Raw genomic sequence first — 18,832 nt, 5'->3', positions numbered from 1 at the left:
TGAAGGGATAGACGATGCAGCAAAAGCTTGGAGGCAAGAAAGGAAATGACGGAGGGAGGTAGAGGGGGAGGTAGAGTTGAGGTAAGATGAAGTGATACTGTAGGAGAAAAAGTAGCATTTGTACTAAATTATACCTTGCTTACATCTGGTAAATGGGGATAAAAACATGCTGAAGGTGGGAACCAGGGGCGCCGACAGGCGGGGAAAAGTGGTACTGATTCTAACGGCCCAGACCAACGCAACGGCCCGTCCGCGGATGGCAATTAATAGCCTAATAAAATATTAGGCCTAATATTCTTGCCTTTTTTTTAAAAAATGTCTATTTACAAAGAAATGGTAATTGGAAATGAACGTTGGCCCATTAAACACACAACTATCGATTTCCATAACGTTTTCGTCAGTTCTTTAGGACCCTTCCCCCCTTAGCTCTTGCGAAATGGTGCGGTCCAATCTGGCGGCGCACGAGGCGTTGAATCGCACAGCGTCCGAAATGCTGGCAGCAGGAGTAGGCCTACAGAGCGACTTGAGGTCTTCTTAACCCATAGAATGTTAGAATGTTAGTAATATAGGCTACAGTAGGATACAATCTATGTCTTAACCACATGATGGTGAGCTGGTGGTGACAGAGTAATGTAGTCAGGTTGGCAAAAACTCAAGAAAAAAGACGACGGCAGACAGAAGAGAGGGTCAGAAGCAGGCAACTGGTCACTCAATTTTTCTCCAAGAAAGAAGGTATGCTCACTCAATGACATTGCGTTTGCAAACGCAATCAAATGATAGGCCTAACTAACAAGCAGAATCCTTGGATAAACTTCCAAGAGAGCACGTTAGCATGGCTCCTATTTAAAAAATCCACCTTTATTGTCACCGCGAGCAAACGGCAAAAGTGATAAACTAGACTTAGCCTCCAAACATAATAGCCTACTGTCGGGACTATTACACCTAAAGTTTAATTCATTTCCCCTCATTTTACGAATGCCCGCCATTTTGTAAAATACTTTACAGAAGCCATTTTCTACTGTACCTGGTTCGAATTACATACGTGGCTCAGCCCCGCCCCTGTACCTATAAAATCCCAGGTCAAGGTATGAATCCCCAGAGACGGTCTGTCCCCCAAGAGAGCGGACAACCCGGTACAGTTGCGAGCGTGTGGAAAGGACCCACGTGCACCCCCTTTCTCACTTGGCCCCGCAGGCACGGCAAGGATCATCGGAGTACACAACGAAATACCACTTTCCTTTCCCTGTTCAACGAAGCAAGACTTTTGGACATATTGCAACCTCGCGGCCGGAACCGCGTGGTATCGCTCGGACCCACACACACAGGACCCGAGCATCTGGGAGAACAAAGGAACGCGTGCACGAAGACACACGCACCCACCTCGCCCGAGAGATCAAAGGATTTCTTTCTCTTCCTACCAAGGATAACGCAGTAAGCACTGAATTGGGCATAGATATGCAGTTAGGACTGTTACATAGCTTTGAGGAGTTGTGTTTAAATATCCACACTTGTAGAGTGTGATATATTTTATTTTGGGTTATTTTGTTCTATCTGTTCTTTCTTTTCTTTCTCTCTTTCTCCCCTCTCATCACCACAAATAGCCACACGCTATTCTTAGTTACATTAGTCGCAGTATTGCCATAGGCCTACATGCACCCACATGTAAATTATCCACTCACAGAGATACACGTACCAGTGTTTTAACCCATTGAGTTATCAAGTCGAGGACGTAAGCTATTGTTGGAAAGAGCGCCAAGCGCCCCTTTCCCCTCCCCCATACTGTAACCTTTACAGAAAGGACGGTATCCTCTGATTAGCTTGAATTCTTATCTCGAAGATAGTTTCCCGCTTCATCAGCCAAAAGCTTGATGCCCCTCCTTGTAACTCATATTTCAGTTCTGCGCGCCGAGCTGCGCAGAATCATTTGAGCCATAGTTCATAGAACATAGGCTACATCTCTCACTCTCTCTCTCTCCTCCCACTGCTCGGCACACGCGGTAACAGAGGTGCGCGGCGCTCACCGAGCGCGCGCCTCCTCCTTCCCTCTCTCTCTTTCTCTCTCTCGCATAGCGTACACACACACACACACACACACACACACATAGTGCATCCTCTCATACCCCGTGTATATATTGTATATTTTACCTAAGTTCTTATGTCCTGCAAGTCACATTGGCTGTATCAGTGTTATGACCGGATGATGCTTTTACAATAAATGTGCATTGTGGTGAACCGTGTTTGTCTTATTTGAACAACCAGAAAAGAATTCACACAAAAACCTACAGATTATTACTCAATAATGGTCATGATTTTATGAGACGGTCATGAAACGTGTTTTATGCAATCATTAATTAGACAATTGATTCAATTATTCCTCACATATAGTAATAACACATTACATATTTGGAACTGAATAAGTTATCCACACCCAATAATGTAATTCCGATTGCATAACTGCAATTGTACCTACATATTTTGGTGCCCCTGCGTGAGGAAGAATATTCCTCACGTCCAATAAATGTGGGATTACCCCTACACTACTTTCTTGACTACCATAGCCTACTGCTGAAGCGATTGCAGGGCTGACAGAATCGCTTGCTTCGTGGGTATTAAGTGCCAAAATAATATGTATGTTTATATATATATAAACATACATATCATATATATATATATATATATAGGCTATATAACTAAATGGTTATCCTGCATAGCAATGACACAACACTCATGATGGAGGGGTTGTTGTTTTGTCCATATCAAATTTGTAGATTGTATCCGCGTTTCGTGATGCATGTTGCACGTCTATCAACTGTCAATGTCAGCGCAGTGTGGACCAACAGCCCAAGGGGGAACACAACACTCGTTGACCTGCTTTTGTTTGTGTTCGGTTTTGAACCTCTCATCAGTAAAGTTTTGGTTATCTCTGGTCACCCAACAGCATCAGTTGAAACTTAAGCGAGGGGAATGAAGGCTGATTTGACAACAACTTGTAGCCTAAGTTTTGGATGTTCTCATCAGCCATTTAGTTATCATGTTTGCGCAGGAGAGCGGTGCCTTTGATAAGCGGTGGCTATTTTTATAATCATTCCTCACAACAATGTAACAACGCGGAGTAGGCTAACCTAATGGCTATGGCAAGAGATTTTCTTGTTCTCATGAAGTTACAAAGAGTTTTACCCTTGGCACGAAATAGGCTAAATCCCTGCAAACACATACAGTTGGGGCCCACATGGGTCTCACTTGGGCTAGGTGGGCTTCGGGTGGGCATGGGCTTTGAGTGGGCTTTTTTGTTGGGACCCACAGGGGCAATGGGTGGGCATTGAATGGGCTAAATTAACATGGGCAATAGGTGGGCTTTGTTGTTGGGCCCCACATGGGCTGTTGGTGGGCATTAAATGGGCTATTTAGCATGGGCAATAAGTGGGCTTTGTTGTTGGAGCCCATATGCACAATGGGTGGGCATTAAATGGGCTAAATTAACATGGGCAATAGGTGGGCTTTGTTGTTGGGCCCCACATGGGCTGTTGGTGGGCATTAAATGGGCTATTTAGCATGGGCAATAAGTGGGCTTTTTTGTTGGAGCCCATATGGGCAATGTGTGGGCATTAAATGGGCTAAATTAACATGGGCAATAGGTGGGCTTTGTTGTTGGGCCCCACATGGGCTGTTGGTGGGCATTAAATGGGCTAAATTAACATGGGCAATAGGTGGGCTTTGTTGTAGGAGCCCATATGGGCAATGGGTGGGCATTAAATGGGCTAAATTGAGCATGGACAGGAAGTGGGTTCCAGCAAGGCTCCAATTCAATTCAATTCAAAAACACGTTTTCCTCCCACCTACCAGTTGAGATGTAATAGCATAATAGCCTCTATATAAACAAAGCAACACATATTTCTTGCTTTACTTCCCAGTTGAGAGTTGTGTTTTTACACATACAGTAGCCTACTGTGAAAGTTACATTTGCTAATTTAGTTGATTTTAAACAGTGGCCCCATGTGGGCAAGCCCAGTTGTTGGGGCCCATGCAGGCCTAATTTTACAGTTCTTTAGACAAGCAATAGCAAAAAGACTATTAATACAATTAGGCCACTTAAATTGTACATTGTACAACAAATACATGTTTTGCATGGAAATATCTGAAAAGCTGAAATGTTATAGGGTTGTGCGATATGGAGAAAAAGTTTGTGCAACAGCTCAACTTTGATGAGTTAGTACATGACTTTGCAAGAAGGAAGAGAAAGGAAACTTTTCTAGAATTTTGTAAGGGGGCCTTTGCATTACCATATATAGTTGATATGCAATACTATTAGTCTTTTAAAAATAATAATAATTGAAATGTACAAATAAAAGTAATCAGATGAGCACAACGAAGTTTGCAATAACCTAAAAGAAAGCAGGCATATTCCAGTGCAACTCCTGCAGGATAGCAAAAGCAAGAAGCAATGCAAACTGCGTGGGAAATCTCCACCCCATGGAAATGGATACATTTCGCGCCGTTTCTGCTGCTTGCTGACTGACCGGCTTTTGTCTGCTGCCTCAGTGTAACTGACTGAAGAGAAGATATCGAGTGAGCTGGATTACTTAACAAAAGGTTGGTAAACATCTGATACGAGTGTACTTTGGCTATTGCTATTTCTGCAACTATGTTATTACTGCATCATGTTAACCAAAAGGACAGGATCCTGTAAATGAACGAGTTATCTGTCGTTAGCTAACTCTGGTTAGCTAACTTTGGTCGTTAGCGAACTTTGGTTGAAACTTTGGATATTGATTCCATCTTTAAGTGTTAATTTTGTCAGATGAGAAAAGTGTTTGTTTGCAACACCATACAGAGAACAGTAAGGCAGATGACCTGTGAAATTCGTGAAGGTTAGCAATATTTTCAAGGCCAGAGGATCTGGGCTCCCATTAGCAATGTTTGTGCCAGTCAGGAACACCTTGAGAAGCGCAAAGGTGAGGGGGGCTGGCGGGGGAAGACTTAACGGCTTCTAGTTCTAGCTGAGGGATCGCTTGTACTGTGCTTAGAACTAGGGTGACCGGACAGTCCCGAATTTTAAGCTGCTTTCCCGAATCGGCCCCCAAATGTCACAAAAAAACATACTGCAGCAGAATACCAATATGTTGTCTGGTAAAACCTTAAAAAGTATGCTTGGAGCTACTGAGTCCACTGCAATTGTTCTAAAAGAAGTCAGCGGACTGAGTGCTAATTAGAGGCTGCACGCGCAGCTCTCGTCAGTCTGTGGCTGATTTTACACTGTTCTGTCTGCCTGCACCCTTGCAATGTATTGTCTATTTTTTGACGTTCTAATATCAGGCGCGCGAGTGCACTGACAAGCTAACTTTTGCGCTGACAGCAAGCTAATTCATTCGACATGGACAGTGTACAAGTGTACAAGAGCCTTGCAGCCCAAAAGCCAAAGCATCTATGCAGGTAGGCGACAGAGGAATCATTAGAAAAAGTTTAGGAGAAAACAAGCGCGCAACGTGCAGTAGCCTCAAGGGTGACACGACAAAGCTGTGGGCAAATAAGTTTAAAAATGTAGGCTACTACGGTAATAGTCAATAGCCTACATTTACTAAGGCCTTTTCAATCATCCATGTCGACAGGGCTCGTTATTATGTGAAGCCATATCTTGAAAGGTCAGAATTGCATCGTTATAATGATCATTAATTGTCAACGATGACACCCCCGTTCTATTTTCCAAAAGCAGCGTGGGACGGAGCCGTCTCCCGCCCGACTACCGCCGAGTGGTTGTGTAAGGACAGATCTGTTTCCATGTATTTTCGCCACCGCCGGTGAAAATCGCTTCTGTCCCGCCACGCTTCCCCACTTTGATGAGTTTTGTAGCGTGCGCAGCTGTCATGTGTACAACCGTTTGAAATTCTGTTCTTTCCTTGAGTGCCAAGTTAACCACGTTCAGCTTAAAGTAACATTTATTATTATTATTTATTTATTTATTTTATTTTTTTAAGCATGTTACCTTTTGCTGTCGTGGAGTTCCCAAACGACGGACTGGCGGTAATATCCACAAAGTGGTTTACAGGACCCGACGAAGGCGAATGCTACTGGCCACCCCCGAAGACAAACTTCACCAGGGCAGCGATGAAAGAAAGAGATCCTTCCAGTGACTGGGTCAAGTTCAAAGTCACTGTGAGGAGAAAAGCCGGTAATGCGCCCATATGTGTTTTGGATTTTTAACAAATACTTACCACCACCATCTAATTCTATGTAGTCATCATTATGACTGGGAAAAGTGCACTTTTCATACATGAGGATGGGATCTTCATTGTTTGCCATTTTTTAATTTCCTGAAATGGGAATTTTTAGCTGGAAAACTTACTGTATTTTGGTCATACAAGCAAATATTAGTTTATTACTTAGTAAATATTTCTGAAAAGATCAAATGTGACATCACATTTTCAATGAACAGAGTAGTTTCAATACCTACTTTGGCCACAATCTTACACACTGCCCCTTTAAAATTGTATCTGAATGAAACTAATTGCTACTGATTTATCTGTCTCCCACAGCAACATATGACATTGCCCATGCAAAGTTACTGGAGGAGGAACACAGGAATTCTGATGTAGCAACTGACCCCGAGTGTTCAGACAATATGGGCCGGGGGAAGCGCAAAAGGAGGTGAGTCTATTTGAATTATATATATGGCTATTTGCAGTACATTGTAGATTTTCGTGGAGGGCATCAAATCTGTGTGTTCTATTACCGTATTTTCCGGACCATAAGACGCATATAAAATCATAAAATATTGTCAAAAACTGCCAGAGCGTCTAATAAGCCAGTGCGTCCAATGTGTGAAAAAAAATCATGGCCGCGAGACTCTGTCGATATTTTAGAACGACTTTGGGGGGAATCGGGTCTGCACGTTATGAAAAAATAGGCTTCTTCTGGGTAGCCTATACCAGTAGCCTAATCAAGAGCGTCGCGGGGCAGGCTGTGTACAGTAGCCAGGTTACAATGGCACCTGTTCAGAATGACGCCTCTCTCTCTCTCTCTCTCTCTCTCTCTCTCTCTCTCTCTCTCTCTCTCTCTCTCGTGCGCGCATTGCAAGCTGTTGCATATTATTTGCTCGATACAGAGTTATGATGGCGTACGCGCTCTCGTTGACATAGTTGTGTGCATGGTTGCATGCATTCGCAAGACGTTATTGCAGTAAAGCATGTGAAAAGCGTGGAAGGGCCGTTGACTGGTATTTCAGTGTCCTTGACTGAAACAAGTTGCAAGACTCTACACTTCAACATCCTTTGCGATCGGCACACCAGTGATTCTTATCAGAAAGCTACTGTGCCTACGCACAGACCCTATAGCTAAATTTCAAACATTAGCGAACATTGAAAAAAGATCAGACAACAACCGTCGGGTAGGTTTATGAAAGCGGAGTTCAGAAGTTCCGCGAAAATGCATCGTCACGTCAGAGAAAGATGTTTGCTATTGTGCGACAACACTACCACTAGGCCTATTTCATGACTGCCTAAGTGTCTTCGTCATGGATGAATGGGCAACAATGTTTTTTCCAGCCAGGATTGCACTGAAAAGTAGGCTACTCCTGTTAAAAAAGGGCACGGGTGGCCGACGCTGTGCCTGCGCGTGTGTGTGTGGGAGGGAGGGAGGGGAGGGAGAGACACGGAGCAGATCTCGAGGAGAGATGAGGGTCGCGACTCCTGAAATACCAGGCGATTCTTTTTCAATGTTCTATGAATCTTTTGCTGAATAGCCTACATTAAATGTGTTTAAACATTTGTTTTCTTTCAAAGAACATGCGTACAATTTAATGTTGGCTTCATGTCATACTTTAAACGCTAGTGATATTCGGCAACGTTTGATATTGCGTGTATTCGGCCACGCATGTTATTTTTTGTGCATTCCTAGCAACAACAGCATTAGTTATGAAATTATGACCTTAGTTATGAAGTGCGTCCTATAACGCAGTGCACCTTGTATGTGAAAAAAGTCACGTTCCTTGGTGGTGCGTCTTTTAACCCAGTGTGTCTTTTGGTCCGAAAAATACGGTATATTCTAGCAGTTTTCCAATAGTGATGTCAGCAGTCTATCCACCTAATGTCAACACAGCACAACTGATGGTTCCACGGATTTCAACAAGCTTATTTTTTTGTCTATTTTCAAGTAAAAATACCCAGCCAAACTTGTGTGTCCAAACTTTTGGCCTATACTGTATGTATATGGTGGTATATACACACAGTGTTTACTATATATTCACTAAGTCGGCGTGTCATCACTGTCGTGTTGAAAAAATACAGCTACAGTATATTGAAATTGGGGAGATATTTACATTAGGGCCTATGGGAGGAACATGATTAATTTAGTTTAATGTCATCAAACAGTTAGCAAATTTTAGTATTGCTGCCTCCCGCCAGTGGGGACATTACGGCACATGCTGTGATTTTGTAGGGGAATTTTTCAATGCCAATCACGTCCCAATTTTTGTAGATATAACTTCTTACCATGTCCCAACAACTTACCTTCATGTTCATTCATTACCACTTTACATAATGTAACATAACACTGTTCAAATTGCATTCAAATAAGACACCTAACCTACGATTCTCCTGTGGTTTCCCCCAACTGAGTATAGTGGGCACCTGATTTTGGTGCAAACATGAGAAATGCCCGGATGCCCGACTTAGTGAATTCCTTTATATGAGCTAATGCTTTAGTTGAAGTAGTTGCAGTTTAACCCCTTAATGCGTGCCGTACCTCCAGTGGCACGCTGTAGTCATTGAAATGTAACTACCATAGCACTACAATACTATGACACAACACAGGCCCTTTAGAAATGCACCACGACTTGGTCATTACCATACTGGTAACAACAAATGTATTAAGCCGCGTCTTAAGGGGTTAACTGAAATGCTTTAACTTATTGATTGTGCTTGATTATAATATATGTTTGATTATAATATATGTTTAGGGCAGTGGTCATGTCCAGCGAGGATGAGGATGATGATGACATCCATGAACAGGCATCTCCTTCACTTCCGAGGCTTCCATCTACTCTGCAATTCATGCAAATGCCTCCACCTCTTCATCCTCCACACGGGTCTCAGCAACCGCCTCCACTTCCAAGGCCTCCATCTACTCTGCAATTCATGCAAATGCCTCCACCTCTTCATCCTCCACACGGGTCTCAGCAAACGCCTCCACCCGGGTCTCAGCAAACGCCTCCACCTAGGTCTCTGCAAACGCCTCCATCTAGGTCTCTGCAAACGCCTCCACCCGGGTCTCTGCAAACGCCTCCACCCGGGTCTCTGCAAACGCCTCCACCTAGGTCTCTGCAAACGCCTCCACCCGGGTCTCTGCAAACGCCTCCACCCGGGGCTCCGCAAACGCCTCCACCTCTTCATCGCGCCACCGGGGCTCTGCAGGCTGCAGAAACGCCTACCACCCATGAGTCTTCAATCCCCAGACAAAACGTGCGGGATGGCATGTTTAGACGCATTTTGACCCTCCTTGAGAACATGAAAGACACTCAGCTGAACCATGGGAGGATTCTCCAAGCACTTCTCCAAAAGCAAGACAACGTGGCCGACCTAACTCGTACTCCTGAGGGTTTCCCGCTCAAGACAATTAATGATGTCATCTGCATGGAGGAAAAGCTGGCGAACCCTACCTTCATGTCAGAACTGGTATGTATTTTAAATGTATGTGTGAACTGAATCAATCTGTTGCTTCCTGTAGCCTATGAACGCCTGTTATTTAACATATAAAAGCCCATTTGTTTTATCCTCACAAGCGCGAGGGGAGGGGGTTGGGGGGTCAGGCACTTATCTGCACAGCGCAAAATTTGGAAAATTGAGATTAAATACTTTTTATATTTTTTCGTCGAGGAAAGTTTACTTATGGTGGTGTAAAAAGTGTTAAAATATTACACTTTGGCCTAGATTAAATGAAATAAATTAGATGAAGATACGAAATTGTATTCCAAAGTGTGCTCATATCAATATATATGGCAGTTCTTCCATGTTGAGAGGTTTACTCCAGTGACCAATATTAACCTGCCTCGTGCCTTGTATTGTCTTTGTTACCCCTCAGATTGCAGCTGTGGCGGACATTGGAGGGGCCACTGTTGACGGGGCCACCCGCCGTATGATGGCCTTCCTCCTGGAACAGAAATTGGCACAGGAGTACAATTTCTTGGGAAGAAATGGCAAGAGGAGCTTCAAGCCACTGAAGCTTTTTGAAGTCTTTTATGGTAGGTGTACAATACAGTAAAAGAAATATAGATAATACCAATCATGCAACTACAGGTGTGTAAGGGTGGGCATTGGTCATGGCTGGGGTAGTTAAAGCTGCAGTCTGCAGCTTTTTTTTTTTAAGCATAATGCCTGGAACTGTCCGGGGCTTCTTAAAGTAGTACATTAAATACCCCAATACGAAAAAAAAAACGACTTCTATAGGTCCCCTATGTCCCGCTAGCTCCCTCCAAAGCCAGCGGGTTTGTTTACAAAATTGAAGACCGGCCCTGTAAAAGGTAACCAATCAGGTTATGAGGTGGGCTCTGCTACCTGTCAATCACCGCTAAACATTGTGTATTGAGTATTTATTACATTTATTTTATTTTTACTTTATTATGGGCTATACTTACTGTGTACCGCTTGCGGCTTTAATTTATTTTTCTTTCACGCATACAGGCGTACACACAAAATTAAAGCCTGTTGTAACCACATTCTCAAGAGTCAGTGTTATGTTTCAGCTTTTCAGATATTGGTTTGCAAAACATGTATTTAGAGTTGTTAGCAATTAAAGTAAAAGTATTTTATCGCTGTTTGTGTAAAGAACTGGGCTGACTGTAATATACCCACACAATACCTGAACGGGTAAAATCAGGGACCCATAATGCGCCCCGCATGGGGCCACTAAGTGTGGGATCCAGATGGGAGAAACCTGGGCTGCCCAAGTAGGTTTTAGCTGGGGCCCACATGAAACCCATAAATAACCCATAAAGGGGCCACTTGGTGTGGGACCTAGATGGGGGAAACCTGGGTTGCCCGAGTAGGTTTTAGCTGGGGCCCATATGAGACCCATAAAGAACCCACAAAGGGGCCACTCTGTGTGGGACCTAGATGGGGGAAACCTGGGTTGCCCGAGTAGGTTTTAGCTGGGGCCCATATGAAACCCACCTTTAGCCCAACTGGGCTTGCCCACATGGGGCCACCGCTTAACCTGCGGCCAAAACCGACTTGAGCCCAGCTGGGCAGCCCACGTTCAACCCATATGGGACCCACAAGGGTGTGTTGGCAGGGATGCTTATCGAAGTCTAAATTAGACTAATGTCAGCGTGGTGATGGACAGCGCACCACTATTTCAAACTGGTCAATCTGTTATTGACGTTCAGTTTCAGTCCGACGGAAAACTTGGATGCAGAAAATGAGCAGCGATTTGACGAGACAGCTGCAGGTTAGATAGGCTATTGCCGTCAGTCACCAAATCATTTCGGATAATCTGCGCATTGCACAGCCTATGTCTAATACCAGACTGACGCGGACTACCAATAAGCTCTGTGAGTGTAACCCCATGGAATTGCGTCCCGTAGGCTACCCAGGCAAAATTAGAATCTTTCATAGGGCCCAAAATTCCTGGCGGCGCCCCTGGTGGGAACTGAATATGATGTAAATGTCAAGGGCACACAGGAGACTTGATATGAGGATTTTTCACAGAAACTGCCAGACTGACTTGTTCCTTTTAACGCCTGCTGAGGTGGTTGGTATCAAAGAAGATCTAAATGTGGATTCTTTCAAAAGGCACTGTGGGAGAACTTGGCCGTGAGCCAAAGGTTGAAGGCTAAACATGGCTCAGTTTTACAAATATGATTGTACATAACGTTACAGTGCAAGTCGTGTTTAGATAGGACTGATTAATGCCCAACAATTTGTTGCTGTCCAGCAGAAACCTTTTATCTCCACTACTTTTTTAAATTTTATTTTTTTGTACTTAATTCATTATAAAATATCAAATCAGTACTAGGGTAGACTGAGTACAGTTGGGTACACTTTTACTTTTGTCTCCTTCCACGCAGAAATTAGACTATTAAAAGGTCCTAAAAATAAAGTTGTTTTGGACAGAACATATTTTCAGGATGTGGACAAATATATAATCAAGGAATTAGATCTCTAGGATGTTTAATGTTTATGTAATTAATCAAACAAAAAAGGTGCACTTTTGTCCCAACTGTACTCTAGCTAAAAAACGGTGGGGTACAGTTGAGACATAGCAGAGTACAGTTGAGACACCATTCTACTCAATGGGAGGTAATAGCCATGGGAGCTAATAGCATGGCCGATAGCAAAATACTGTACTCAACTGTACCCGTTAGCATCTTTACATTGGTTTTACATAGTGAAATTAGCATTACAGGCTAGTGTCTAAACTGTCCCCTTCTGGCCAGATCCCACATTGATAAAGATTTTAAAATAGTTTTAACTGTTATGATGTCAGGAAATATATCTGCTTTTAGAGCACATACCATGGCTTGCAATCATGTAATTTATATCAAGAGGATAACTATTGGTCATTAGATATTCATTGTTGAAGGACCCTGGTGAAGTAAATCTGACCTGTCGAAAACAGCATTTTCTCAATATCTTTGGATCTGCGTTCTGTGCTGGTTTCAAATTTCCCATGATCTAAGAGGATATCGATGCGCATGTCCACAGCAAAAATTAGATCAGAGTTACGTTGTTACCCAGAGATATTTGGTTTGTCTCAACTGTACCCTGTACTCGACTGTACTCAGTCTACCCTACTAGTCAGTCTCTCAGTGTATGACGCCAAAGACCATTCCCGTAATTTCAAATTCTTCTCATTTAGCACACTTGTTTTGTATAGTATAGCATTATTCTTTTGAAGATAATTGTGTAGAAAATGGTCTTTCTAGTTCTTGGCTGTTGTCTCAGCAAAAAAAAATATATACAGTATATTATGTGTTGTATATATTCTTGTTGTATCCCTCTTTAGTTTTCTTTCATACCAAGCCTAGCTTTCACCGCATTAACCCTGTACCGGTTTGTAGTGCAAAGTGGTTTGCCTGACTCACTCCTCTGCTGATCGCAATTACTATGTTCCAGGGCTATCTTTCACATTGAGCAATTTTCTGGCACTTCAGATGTACGTATCTGTGGCCTTATTATAGACAGACCCCCCCCCCATTAATTTTCCATAGGCTTTGGTAGCGGGCCCCCCCAGGGACAAAAGACGCACACCCACTTGCTGGTGTTATTGCTCTATTATGGTTGCAATTGGCCATCGTCCACTGACAAAAAAGAATGTTTGATTCCTTGCAACCATATAACAAGACTAGAGATGCACCGGATCCGGGTCCGGCAGGATCTTAAGCAGTGGATCCGGTATCCAGCATGTTACCTAAAAACCAGGGTCTGGTGCATCTCTAGCCTAGGCTTTTCAGTCAGTCTTTCACAACCCCAATCACTGCATGGAGTGAAAGCCCTTTGGAAGCGGCCGTTGCAGTCAGTTGCTACGTGTACATGATGTTTTTGAATCGGATCTAATAGATCGGATTTAAGTAGATCGGATTAAGAGTTATTTTGCGACGTGTATACATGGCAATTTCACTTAAATGCGATTAAACGTCTGGGGAAAATAAAGCATTGCGATTGGACTGAGGACGCACGTGCTGAGTGAGCCAAATAAGGCGTGGGGGCGTGGTCGCCAAACCTCCGGGGAACTACTGGGACACAAGCTTATCTTCAGCCCGAAAATGAATTCCCTCAGTGGACTCAAGGCTGGTAAAATCCCCTTTGGGTCTGGTTCTTTCAAATGCTAGTTAGCACCCTCCTAGCTTAGAAAAACGAACTGGTGAAAGGGTGATGTGGAGTAACTTTGTTGTGCTTAATTACTTCGTGGGGCACTTTTACATCAATATATGGAAGCCACAACATTTATAGTCGCTTAGGGACTTTAAATTAAGCAAAACTTTCATGTGAAAATCAACAGGAAGTGCCGCCATCTTTTTCTCACTGACAAAGAGCACGGGCTCTTGGCGCCATCGTGTGGTCAACGAGCATGCGTGGAACGACCGGATTTATTGTAATTCTGATTAAAAGGTTACATGACAGAGGAACGTGTTTAATCGGATTTAAAAGAGGAATAAACCACCCACTTTAATCGGACTTAAGTTTAAATCGGAATAAACTTAAATCCTGTTCGGTAAGTGTTTACATGATGTTTTTAAAGTGGAATTAAGTTTTAATGAAATTTAAAGTGAGTTAAATCGGATTTAAATGCCTCATGTAAACGTACCAAGTGTGGCAATAAGCCAATGAGTCTAAAAAACAGTTTGAGCCAACGTAATAAAAAGAGCCCACGTGTGCGAGTAGACTATATGTTTCAACCCTTTTGTGGGATCCGGTGTCCGGTTCCGGATCCGGCAGGATCTTAAGCAGTGGATCCGGTATCTGGCAGGATCCTAAAAATCAGGATCTGGGGCATCTCTAAACAAGACATTGCTGAATGGAGTCACTTTTTCATCACTTTTATTTTCAAAGTTTTAAATGATGGATCGGCTGATTGTCTTGTCTGCCTTTTTTATGGAAATATTGGGTTTAATGTTTTTGTCAATGGTTTATGGTTCTTGTTTTGTACACATACCATTTGATTTCAATAGAAACAAATTGAAAAGTAACATCTGAACTAGACTATAATTCACAGTGACATGAGAATTTCGTCACCCTTTGGAAAATCATTACATTGGTTTATCTCTTACTGAGCTTTTGAAGTAGCAACTTCATCTCAACATGTGTTAAACCATAGGGAAAGAGAAACATTTCAGTTGTAATATTTTAGTGGGCCATTTCATATGGAAATGAAAACAAAAATAGGCATGTGTATAAATATGGAGAAAATAAGACATACCATTAATATTAAGTCAAGCTCACCCTTGCTGATCTAAAGGCCTGTGGATACGTGTGATATAGCCTACTGTAAGCAAACAAGTCCTGACAGTCTGGTACCCCTAAATTGTTGCCAATTATTCTATCCACAACACCTCCAATTTAGTTGCAAGGTGTGTCTGCATGTGCGTGCCTTGATCCCGCAATAGTTTGACATCATGACACACATCACGTCGTCATCGCAGCATGACTGACATTTGTAAGTCGGACAAGATTTCTAACCACCATGCAACATTTTCATCATGAACTGTCTGCATGTGCATGACATTGCAGGAAATCGGATGCATCTACTGCCTTGACTTGGATTTTGAAAAAAATCCTGAAGACGGTTTTCCATCTCACATGTTACCAGAGGGTCATTGACATTTGGGCTTGCATGCCCAATCCCGGGGACCCCGGTTCGAGTCCGGCCAGGGTCATTTCCTCCCCCATCTCTCTGTCCCATTCGCTTCCTGTCACCATCTTCGACTGTACTGTCAAATAAAGGCATGAAAGCCCCTAAAAATATGTTAAAAAAAAATAAAAAGAATAATAATTGAGCCAAACGGGAAATAGAAAGTGCCCCAGACCAAAGAGACATATGAGCTAAAAAGGCATCTCACCCTCATCCCCTGTAGGTAGTCTATGCAATTTGCATCTCATCCCAGCAAAGGCACACACATGGAAATTGCTGAATGACTAGCGATGACTTTTGAGTAATCTTGCCAGAGCAGAGAAAGAACAGTAAATCATAGCCCACCCCATACTAACGTTATATAAATACACACACATACAATGTGTGTCCTATGTATGGGAACACAGTCGCAACACTTACACTTTCTACAATGTTATTTTCATCATCATGTCAAGTGAAGGTGCAGATACTTCAAGCTACAGGTAAGTATAGGCCAATTCAAGATTCGTCACATTCAAGGCAAATTTCATACATGAGTGTGTGACCACTCATCCTGCCATCTGCACAAGACATGTATTATTTTCCATTAAGGAGGACAGCAATCTTCTTCATCATGTGATGCTAGTGGTATTGCATGTGATGCTAGTGTTATTGCATGTGATGCTAGTGTGTGCATGTGTGTAGCATGTGCTTCTCTTGGGAACACTTGGTATTAAATCTGTTGCATAGCAAGTAACCTTCAGCCTGCACTATTTGTATTCACTCTCTCTGTTAATTTGTGAAAGTGGTTATCAGCCACAACATGAAGCCCCCTTTGCTGGTAGTCATAAGACTCTGTGGGATTTATAAATGTCAGACAGGCACTTTTGATCCGATGAGTTTTCTGCAGAGTATTTTTTATTACTGCTTCGAATGGAACAGGAGACATTTCTGCAAGGGACACTGTTGTGTTCCTGAGATCCCTGGTAGAACAGCCTGCTAGGGTCTCTTTTGCCCTTGGTTAAGTAGCCTGCCCCAGCCAGGTGGCCCTTAACAGATGCTAATTAGCCCAGCCCCACCTCAGCTGACAGGCGGCCCCCCAGGCCTCACCCAAAACTCAGATTAAAATACTTAACACAACTGGAAAATATATATATAGACACATACATATACGGTACATCTATATTCCTACATACAGGGCCTTCTCAAATAATTAGCATATTGTGTTAAAGTTTATTTTCCCCATAATGTAATGATAACAAATACACTTTCATATGTTTTACATTCATTGCACACCAACTGAAATATTTCAATATTTAAACAAGCTATTAACCTGATCATCTGAATAAACCAATTAACTATAAACACTCGTAAAAGCTTCCTGAGGCTTTAAAAAGTCTCAGCCTTGTTCATTACTCAAAACCGCAATCGTGGGTTAGACTGCTGCTGACCTGACTGTGTTTAACATTGAAGTCAATGGCAGTGGCATTGCATGAGGGTTATGACTTTTTAAAGCCTCACGAAGCTTTTACCACTGTTTAGAGTTAATTGGTAAATTCAGATGATTAGGTTAATAGCTTGTTTAGACAACCTTTTCATGATATGCTAATTTTTTGAGATAGGAATTTTGGGGTTTCATGAGCTGTATGCCAAAATCATCAATATTAAAACAAAACAAGACCTGAAATATTTCAGTTGGTGTGCAATGAATGTAAAACATATGAAAGTGTATTTGTTATCATTACATTATGGGGAAAAAATGAACTTAAACACAATATGCTAATTATTTGAGAAGGACCTGTATACATGTGCATGTAAGAATCTACATAAGAATCATATAAGAATAAAAAATTAACCAAACTCTTATATTATTTGTTGTGTTACAGATAGGATACATGAGGAGGGGACTCAGTGATTTCCTTCAGCTTGTGTTCCACACCCTCACCAAATGCAAGACTACTAAATTGTTTTTGTTAGTTTGGGCTTTTTGTGACTTTGTCAACAGATTCAGCCTTGGGCAAGTTACCCTCAGGTGGGGAAACAGCACAGTCCAGCGAACTGAGCCTGATAGACAGCGAGACTGAAAAAAAGGATGACAACAAATCTAATGACACAGGTCACATGGACACTACAGTACTTTGACTGCACAGGAATTTCTGGTTGAAGGTCAGTGGCTATTAAATATAAAGTCTGCACATCAGGCTCCCATTTCTTTAATGAAGAGAAACGGGAGCCTGTTGTGTGGACTTTATTTTCAATTTTCATGTGATTTTGCTAGTCCTGCACCCAAAATATTTTTGAGACGGATGTGCGTTTTTTTTTCTTTACTGAAGGTCAGTGGCTAATCATTTCATTATTTCCTTAATTATGCCTTTTTGTTTCCCCCATGACCTTAATCAAGCTTGTTTGAGATATTACCACACATTTGTTGTTTTAATAGTGTTTCTCAATGGGGGCGCTACAGCCCACCAGCGGGCGTTGGACAGACTTTGGGGGGCATTGAGAAGGATGCAGCTGAGTGGGGGCGGGGCTTAGTTCCCATTGGGGGAAATTGGTCTATTTTGTTTTTCAATTCAAAGGGGGGCGTTGGCAGTCTTATGATTAGGTCAGGGGGGAATTTGTACAAAAAAGGTTGGTTCAAAACTATGTGTAACTTATCTTAACAGGTAGCATGCTGTGTTATTTCAACCTAGTTACTATAGGTTTAGTATGGGGTGATCAATGTCACAGTATGGTGTACATTCCTGTCATATTGTGGACTCCTATGAACTGGGACAGACTTGTCAGTTTTCATCAGTACCAGATGCTGTGACTGTGAGGCTATGGTTATCATGCCATTGCAGCCTCATGTGTAGCCATCTTAGGTTGCTCTAATGGTTGGTAGTGCAGGCAGATTTGCTAGAATTCCAGAGCAGAGTTCTCTGTATTACAGTTCTTGTGTATTTTGTATCTCATTTGTAACATTTTAGGGTTGTGTATTTTGTATTTGGAAATAAACTATCTACTACTAATAAATCTATCTACCTGTCTGTCTGTCTCTCTCTATCTGTGTGTGTGGGGGTGTGCGTGTGTGTGCGTGTGCGTGAATGACTCTTTTGCTGTGCTCCGTGCAGTGGATTCTTGCAGGTGAACCATGACAAGCGCTCTTTCTGGTCCAGCTCATCATCATCGTTTAATTAGGCCCTACTGTCCTGTGTCCACTCTCATTTTCATCAAAAACATTACCTAAAACCTGTGTGACTGTATATCTTCATATTTCCACCCTGGAAATGGGAGATGGGCACTGACAAAATATAGTCTTATTTGTATAGCTCTGAAAGTGAATCAGGCCTACTGTTTTCTCAAAATTAACTGTGAAGACTTTTCAACCCTCATCTGGATCCACACTAGCTTATGTGTTCTTACAATAACACACGCTAACAGTCAAAGTAATCCAATACAAGTTGGCTATTATTGCAAGTAAATAATGCTCAATATGTATGTATACAGAAAACTGAGACTGTTAGCCTATATC

The 18,832-nt window shown here is 42.4% G+C and overlaps 2 protein-coding genes across 2 annotated transcripts in view; one reads left to right on the top strand and one right to left on the bottom strand.

Moving 5' to 3' along the window:
* Positions 1-18,832, bottom strand: part of npffr1l3 (neuropeptide FF receptor 1 like 3) — a 29,009-nt gene that overhangs the window by 1,870 nt on the left and 8,307 nt on the right. The gene's annotated exons all lie outside the window — the stretch shown is intronic.
* Positions 5,974-18,448, top strand: LOC134460154 (YLP motif-containing protein 1-like). Its single transcript, XM_063212613.1, has 6 exons — positions 5,974-6,166; positions 6,531-6,642; positions 8,951-9,665; positions 10,072-10,231; positions 17,324-17,434; positions 18,432-18,448. Exons 1-6 carry the CDS (start codon positions 5,974-5,976, stop codon positions 18,446-18,448), a joined length of 1,308 nt encoding a protein of 435 aa, XP_063068683.1.

This window comes from Engraulis encrasicolus, chromosome 12, assembly GCF_034702125.1.
Source record: "Engraulis encrasicolus isolate BLACKSEA-1 chromosome 12, IST_EnEncr_1.0, whole genome shotgun sequence".
In the NCBI taxonomy this organism is placed as follows: Eukaryota; Metazoa; Chordata; class Actinopteri; order Clupeiformes; family Engraulidae; genus Engraulis; species Engraulis encrasicolus.
The sequence above is the reverse complement of the archived record's forward strand: the minus strand, read 5'-3'. Positions and strand labels throughout refer to the sequence as shown.

Bases quoted from the DNA above. Each gene is read 5' to 3' on its own strand.
- LOC134460154 (XM_063212613.1), top strand. From the start codon at position 5,974: ATGTTACCTTTTGCTGTCGTGGAGTTCCCAAACGACGGACTGGCGGTA. The intron at 9,666-10,071 runs GTATGTATTTTA...GTTACCCCTCAG, and splicing joins CTACCTTCATGTCAGAACTG to ATTGCAGCTGTGGCGGACAT. The intron at 10,232-17,323 runs GTAGGTGTACAA...CTTTGTCAACAG, and splicing joins GCTTTTTGAAGTCTTTTATG to ATTCAGCCTTGGGCAAGTTA.